The sequence below is a fragment of the Blastomyces gilchristii genome (assembly GCF_000003855.2).
Source record: "Blastomyces gilchristii SLH14081 genomic scaffold supercont1.1, whole genome shotgun sequence".
In the NCBI taxonomy this organism is placed as follows: domain Eukaryota; kingdom Fungi; phylum Ascomycota; class Eurotiomycetes; order Onygenales; family Ajellomycetaceae; genus Blastomyces; species Blastomyces gilchristii.
This window is the reverse complement of record NW_003101682.1, coordinates 6,200,380-6,209,144: the sequence shown is the minus strand read 5'-3', so window position 1 is coordinate 6,209,144 and position 8,765 is coordinate 6,200,380. Positions and strand designations below refer to the sequence as shown.

The 8,765-nt window shown below is 29.7% G+C and overlaps 1 protein-coding gene across 1 annotated transcript; it reads right to left on the bottom strand.

Annotated features, from left to right (window-relative positions):
• Positions 1 to 7,741: 7,741 nt before the first annotated feature.
• BDBG_16165 (uncharacterized protein) lies at positions 7,742 to 7,990 on the bottom strand (the record flags this gene model as incomplete). The annotated part of the gene is made up of 1 exon (XM_031724168.1): positions 7,742 to 7,990. The coding sequence occupies one exon, from the start codon at positions 7,988 to 7,990 to the stop codon at positions 7,742 to 7,744; it is 249 nt and encodes an 82-aa protein (XP_031575947.1).
• Positions 7,991 to 8,765: the final 775 nt, after the last annotated feature.

Here is an 8,765-nt window from a genome sequence, read left to right as displayed (position 1 = left end):
AGATTCTGTTATAAGCTCTTTGAAACAGACAGTGATATTAACTCACTGAATTACTTATATCACAGAATCTTTATTCTTTAATAGATATTATAAGTCTTAATATACTCTTTGATATCTGTTCAAAGCTTGTCTTAAATATATTTATATTTTAAAAGCTTCTCAGTCTTCTCTAATCTGAAGTGTCTTATATAAGAATTATTATAATGAATTCTTAATAACTTCTGATATATCACTCTGCTATGAGAGATAAAGACTGAATCATTCAGCAGTAGAAGTTCACATTCTTCTAATTATCAGTGACTTGATTTCTTAGCAGTATTGTCTCACTCAGAGTCTGTCTCTTTTAAGTTTAAATCAGATTCTTTCTTCTTCAACTTCTAAATTCAAGCTACAGTAGAGATATCTCTCTTTTATAACTTATCAATGAATTTTAAAAGTAGTCAGATTGAAAGATTGTAGACTGTTTTATTCTTTATTAATTCAATGATTGTAAGATATAACATGAAAAGCTTATAATTATCAGTGTCAGTTCTCTGCAGAGATTCAGGTTTTCTTTCATCTTCTATACTGAGTTGTATAGCTGTCTTATCAGTGCTGTTCTCAAGCTTTAGAGAATCTTAATTCTCTGCAGTTAGCTTCTTCTGCAGTGATGACAGAGATTCTTTTATAGAATTCTTCTCTGTATTAATAATATTATAATTGAGTTATTTAGACAGTATATCAGCAGAGTTAAGTCAATCTGAACAGTATTGAATATAGAAATTATACTTCAAAAGCAGCTCTGCTCATCTAGCTTGATATTCTGTCAAGCTCTTTATTATCAAGAAGTAATGCAGATTTACATAATTAGTAAGAACTTGCACTGAGTACTTACTACTCTGAAGATAATATTATCAGATCTTAAAGAATTTAATAATTGCTAATATCTCTTGATTATGAGTATCATATCTTCTCTGTGTGAGTGATAACTTCTTAGAGAAGAAGATAACTAATCTTTATTCACAGTGTCTTATAGACTCTGTGAAAAAGTCTTCTCTCACAGACATTTCATTATCTGTATTCTCAGAGATGATTATTCTCTGATTCTTTCAATATTAAAAGATCTCTGATGTCAACTGTGAAAAGATTTCATAGATCTCATTTCTGAATACATCAGTCTCACACTGACTGAGTAAGTCAGAATTAAGATGATTCAGTATTATAATATCTGTAAAAGCTTGTTTTAATTCTGCAAATATCTGCACAGTGTCTTGAGTGAGAATAAACAGTCTCATTTTTCTATCTTTCACACTTCTCTTAAACAGATCTGTAAGAGAGACAGTAATCTGTGAATATATATAGATGAATCATCTGTAGAAATTCACAAATTCTAGAAATATCTGCATCTCACAGTACATTCACAGCATCAGTCAGTTCTCAATGATGAAGACTTAGCTTCTGTTCATTGAAATGCTGTTCATCTCAATAATATAATCTAAGAAATCAATCTCCTGCATATAGAATGAGTATTTTTCAGTGTTTATATAGAGTTAATACTGTCTCAAGTTACTCAACACTTCTTGAACATAAGTATCATGTTCTTTCTCTGTTTTTGAGAAGATTAGAATATCATTCAGATATACTATGCAGAAGATGTTGATAAGACTCTGCAGTGTCTCATTTATCTAGGTCTGAAAGATGACTGAAGTGTTACAAAGATTAAAAGATAAATCAAGATATTCAAAATTGCTGTACTTGATATAAAAAGCTGTTTTTCAAACATTATCTTCATTAACTCTGATTCTATAATAGATATTCTATATATCAATCTTTGTAAACATCTTTACTTCAGATAATCAATTAATCATCTTATTAATTAACAGTAATAAATAGTAATTCTTAATCATCATCTTATTGAGGTCTCTATAGTCTATGTATAGATATAGTCTACTGTCTTTCTTAAGTATAAAGAGTATAGACACTTCTGTCAGACTCTTTAATAAATATATTCAGTTCTTTGATTACACTTCTTCAAGATATTTATGCAGAACATTCAATTTCTTTACAGATAAGTTGTAAAGAGATCTGTACAGTACTATTATATCATCTTCAAGATAAATCTTGTATTATATCTTAATATCAGAAAACTTCACTACTTCTCTTTTTAAAAAGATATTCTTATAATCTGTAAAGAGATATTGTATACATCTGTCTTCAATGATAAATACTACTGCTAATCTTGTAGTGAGAGTGATAGCTTCTTCATCTATTCTCAAGTCTCAGTCATTTACTATATAGTATATTAACTCTATCTTTTTCTCAAGATTCTTTCAATGAAACTCTTCAGATTTCTCTATTACTGTCTCTTCATTAGTAAGACAGTACTGTCACATCTGAGTAATTCAGTCAATGAGAGAATTGTTTTCTCTCAATTATAGAAGATCTAGAATGACATTCTCATCTATGATGTTAACTGTATAAAGAAGTAGACTACTCTTCTTAAAGATTTCTTCTGAGTCTGTGATCACACACTTTACTTAAATTATACTAAAACAGTGATATTTTTTTTCATCAGTAAATTTTATATGATCTCACAGATCTATCTTCTTTCAATTCTTTATCAAAGAAAAGAAATAGAATATGAAGTTAGTATAGATATCTCACTGATATCTTCTCATTTGAAGTATATATTATAATTATAACATGAACTCAGTGATATGAAAATTATTAATTCTTTATTTCTTTCTCTTCTTTATCTTCTACAAATATATTTGTCAGAAGAGAAATTAACTTTGAGAAGATATCTTCTCAGTTTCTTTCTTTCTTCAGCTTCTTATAATTACTGATATAGTGATCATCAGCTTTACAGTTAAAATAGAGATCTTTATTAAATCTTTTTTAGTATTTCTTCACAGTGAGTGAAGAATCAGAATACTTGAAATTCTTCTTTACTTTCTTCACACTGAAGCTGTCACAGTGTTATTTAGATTCTGTTATTAATTACTTAGAAGAGATCCTATTGATCTTTTTCTCAGAGAATTAATTATTCAAATAAATCTGAGAAGTCAGGTTAATAAGCTCAGTGTAATTAATTAATGAACTCTGATACTATGATATCATTGTCTGCACTCTGTAAGTCAGCTTTATAAGATAAAGCTGTGTCTTTAATTGATTCAAATCATCAGTTAATTTCTCTTAATATTCTTTAAATCTTGCATTGAAATTAGAAGAATTCTCATTATCTTATTAATATAATAAGTTGAACTAGTATACTGCTGTGAAGCTGCAGTTGTAGTAATCTCTAATTTAATTTAGTAGAAAGTTCTTAAATTCTTCTTAAGTTATTACAGTATCAGTATACTCAAGCTCTCTCTTCTTAATAACTCAAGTAGTCACAAAGATGTCTTTAAGAAGATTGACAGTGTATATTACTTGTATCTCATAAGTATTATACTGGCTTGAATTAAGGTGAAATTTCTGTTCAAGAATACAGATAAAGCTGTGAAATTCAGACAATATATTTCTTTTATATCTCAGAGAATCTCTGATCTTAATCTCTCTATCTTCATAATAGACATAGGTGTGTAGAGACTGTGATGATAACAGAGTGATTGAAGAACTCATATTAAAGTATACAGTGAATTCAGAAATCTCAGATTTCTGCTAAAGTAGAGATATATACACTCTAGAAAATGATGTAGAGTTTCTCTCAGAGAGTGAGATCAGATCAGTCTCAGCACAGATGTATAAGATTATATCAGTTTATTAATAGAGCTTGACTGATTCAAACTTGTAATCAGATCAAGTGATTTGAATTGTAATATAACAGAACTGAAGTAATGACTAGTCAGCAGTATTATATAGAGATAGTTATTTAAGAAGCTGTATAAGTGAGCTTGACTATCTTGCTTGAATAGTAAGCTTGTAGACTACAGAGTTATTGTAAGAATATCACAGATATAATACTTAGTATACTAAGAAGATTATATGAGAAACATAGTAACTCTTGTATATATTTCAGTAGAAGAAAAACAAATCACTGACTTCTTTAATGATGAGTCAGTATCTAGCTATTTTATATAGATAATGAGTGAATACTCTTCTCTCATTCTATAAGTGAGAATAGCTGAAGTGATATCTCAGTAGCATCTCACTGCTAAGAAAGAGTAATCTACTGACCTTATATAGAAGTGAAGTTCTTATATTCATCAATCAGATCTTTCTATAATATATCTGAATAATGTTATAGAGTGATTGAAAACCGGTTCAGACAGCATGAAATCATCCATATGAAAGTAATGAGCCGTGTGAAACCGCAGCAGAGCCTTGACGCGGCTGAGAGCGTGACAATTACTCTCAGAATTGAAATCAATTCATTCTGTTTTTCACATTTTCTATTCAAAACTCTATAAGTAACACTCTGAGACAGAGCTATCTTAGCTGAATAATATTAAGATTAAGAGTGATACTGAATATCTTATAAAGAAAATATTAAACAAGTGAATATATTACAGTAAGTAGACTGGCCGGCGGGACCATGAATTTCACATTTAGTTCCATTTGGTCTGGTCTCATACATTTCTTGGCGTGAGTCCCACCAGGACCAAGCCTTAAAAAAATCTGAAAATGAACCATTTCTGAGAGAAATGACATGAAAAATGACCAGATTTAATTCAAGAACAGTGAAATGAGAGTAATTTCTCAGAATAAACTGTGAAAGATGATCATTCTTCTAAAATCAGAATGAGACTGAGACTGAAGATCAAAATCAGTCTCATTCAGTTCATTCAGTGATTGCTTATATAATCAGAATTTGATAACAATTATTGATAACACTCATGAAACAACTAAATACATTCTTGTGTAAGTTTATTCTTCACTTTTTCATGAAAACTACACTTCTCTGATATACTGTGATCAGAGGTATTAAACTATCTGATAATTTCATGTTTTACAATCATGAGTTTCTTGATTGTTTCTTCTTGTAATTGTTCTCAGTGATAGTGATAAATATCTCAACTTGAGTTGAACTTTCACTTCATTTTCACCCCTGTCAATGAAATTGTCAGAATATCACATGCCATCAGTGCAACAGTTGAATATATACTCTTAACAATTTTTCATAACTCTAGAATTGATTTAGCATGTAAATTTGTCAGATCATCTTGAAGATAGCAGTCAAATTCAGTTTTATAAGCATGTAGTTTTGCCTGATTTTCAGTTGCAATCAATGTATGCAAGTCCTGTTTCAAAGTTAGTATTATAGTTCTATAAGATATGAAGTATTATCAAAGATTGTTACTTACTAGGGAATTGTATTTCACTGTCTTCACATCTTGAACATCTGCTCATTCAAATCTCTGATAGTTGGCATTGTAGTAGTCTCAGGCTAATTTGACATACAAGTCTCATTCCTCCTCTATTTAATCTTGAGAAGTGTAGATGTTAACTTGACAGAAGAAATCTAGTAGAGCTGCTACAGTATAGTACTCTGCAAAAGATTGTTCAGTTTTGCTGTAGTAATATGCCAGTTTATCTCTTACAGCAATAATAGCCTGTGCTATAGCATCATCCCAGACTGAATTTCTTTTTGAGTGATTCAACTGCTTCTCAAGATGAGTAAATAAACTGTTATACACTCACCAGGCTGACTGCAGCATTGGTGTACAAGTGATTGAGACTGTCTTTGTTATCTTATAAAACTGAAACAGTAAATCAATCATATATTTCAACTGAGTTCACTTCATATCAGAAAGTTTCAATATCTGAATCTTTTCTTAATCAGAGTGTTGCATTCAATGATCAATCATCTGATGCAATTGAAGAGTCTGAATAGTCATCTCATATGTTAAACTTCATCATATTCTAACATTCTGTATCATATTCAGTGATGTGACTGATTTGTTTATTTGTTGAATATCATGAAATCATTATTGTTATTTAGAGAAGGTACAAATTGCATTAGCAATGTTTTGAATCTGTGATATTTAAATTATTAGTCAATCTATTCAAAAATAACAGTAGCATTATCAAAAAGCATTATCAAAAAGCAATATTAAAAAGTATTGTTAAAAAACATTATCTTTTATAAAGTAGATATAAAAGTTACTTGAGTAATCACTTTCATCTCATTCTCATTCCAAGAACCAGTCATCTCATTATTCTTCATCTCAATGTTAAGATTCTTTATCAGTGTTTGTATCACAAGTTGAACCACATGAGCAATGCAGAGAATATGACCTTGTTTATCATTTCAGAAATACAAAGCCAATTTTTGCTCTAAGCTCTTCATCATAGTGTAGTTATTCACAGCATTGTCAGTTGTAATTGTAAGAAGACTGAGACTAATATCTCAATAGTCATTTTTAATCACAGTCATTAATATCTCTGTTATATAATTCTCAGTATGACTACTGATCAATGATTTAAATCTAATTAATGTCTCTTAATAAGTCCAGTTCTCATCAATATAATAACATATAACTCTCATAAATATAAGATTGTTTGTACTAGTTCATGCATTCACTGTGAGAGACACTCTTCAATGATTCTTCAACTCTGATTCTAGATGTTGCATATTGACTTTGTAGTGTGTCTCAAGGTTGGACTGAAGACAGAATTGATGTGGAATATGAAGATTTGAATTAAGTATTTGAAGAAGTGTTCAGAATTCAGGGTTTTCAATTGCTTAAAGAGAAAGATTCAGAGATATACATATATGAAGTAATTATTCACAGAAGTTATCAGGTGAGAGTTGTGAAATCAGAGTACTAATATATGATCATTTTCACATGATTTTCTTCAAATTAGAAAGTTAGTGTTATCAAAAATTGTTATCTGATAGAGCAACTTATCAGCTCAGTAGTAATTTTCTGATTATTTTTCTTTTATTGTCTGCATTCTGATGACTTCAGATGTTGGGAAATTTCTTCAGAGTCATGACCAGTTTATAATGAATGTTTCTGAATGAAGTTACAGTGATTATAGCAGAGAGATAACTCTTCAGTAATCTGCAATATAATCTGTTGATAATTATTTCATAGATCATCTCAGTATTTGTGTTGAGTTTTTCATAAATTTCATGATCTGGAATCAGATGTGAAGAATGAAGTGATCATTTATCATGATTGAAAGAGAGCATTCTGTGTTGAATTGTAAATAATGTAGACTTTGTAATTTACAGTGATTTCTTGAAGAGTTTGTGAATCTTCAATAGAAATAAAAGAAGTGAAAGAAGTGAATTCAGAAGACATGATAATAATTTGTAAAAGATGACAATTTATTTTCAATAACTGATCACTGATGTGTGCAAGAAGAATTAATATAAGAGAAAATAATCTTGTTTCTTAGCTTAGTTATAATTTTAGTACTAACTCAGATTGAATATCATTGATGTATAAAAGTAAATAAACAATCTTGATTAATCTCTGTCATATTTCTTGAAATATATTAATATTGTGAAAGAGAGTGTTATCAAATTGCATTATCAGATAATATCATTAAAAATATATTAATATTATGAATATCAATGTTGAAAAAATGTTGATACTTATACATTATAGTGATTTGTGAATCATGATAGTTAAATATATATATATATATATATCATTCCTGACTTGATTACAACTTGTACAATAATTTTTGAAAACTCAAAATCAATTTTAATTATTAATAATTAAAAACTTAAACTTATAACTAACTAATATAAAAAGAAAAAAATCTACTTCTTCTCTTTCTCATTCTTCTTATTATTCTTCACAATTCACTTCTCATTCTTCTTCTTCTTCTTCTTCTTCTTCTTCTTCTTCTCCTTCTCATCTAAGGTGATAATCATCTCAAAATCTCTCTTCACTGTCTTCTCAGAGAAGGATTCCTGCTGCTCTCTCTCAGCCAGGTCAACCTGCATCTCAAAATCCTGCATTTCCTGGTCTACTGTCTCAGGTTCCACCTCAGCAGCAAGTAGATTGACATGCTCAGAGAGCAGGACTGTCTTCTCAATATTCTGAATCATGGAGTGCATTTAAGATCTGAACAAGGTCTCAATTCCCTTCTTCTCTGTCAGCTCCTGCTAATCAATTAGAGAACAGAAGTATTATCAAAAATCATTATCTCTCAATAAATAAAAAACTTATCAGTTTTGACTTCTTTGTCTCTCACTTTAATACTCTCTTAATCTTCTTCTATCACTGCTTATTTATAGTAACACTCTTCTTCTCTCTCTCTCTCTTCATCTTAGACTCAAATCATTCTTGAGACTTCTTCTGATCTCATCACTGCTGTATAAGACTCTTCACTGTCTTCTTCTTCAATCTCTCACAGGTGATGACATCTGCATTATTTCTATACTTAGTTCAGTCTAAATCTATCAGAAGTATTACTTAAAATTATTATCATTCTACTCTCTTACAGAGCCTCTTCAAGACATCATAACATGTCTTGTGATCAGTCTTTTCTCACTTGAACACCTTCTTCTTCTCTCTCTTCAATCTATGACAGTGCTCACATGCCTTGGTGGTCTGCAGAACTGCAGAATATTTGAAGAAGAATGACATGATTAATTTCAGTGAGCATTGAAGCGAGGTGAAGGCAGAAGAGGCGGCCAGAAATGATATAATAATGATGATAATGATGATAATAATAATAATGATAATGATAGTGATGATGATGATAATGATAATGATAATAATGATGATGATGATGATAATGATGATGATGATGATGATGATGAAAGAGAGAGTGCATTGGAATATATTACTGACTTATCAAATATAAAGAGATAAAGAAAA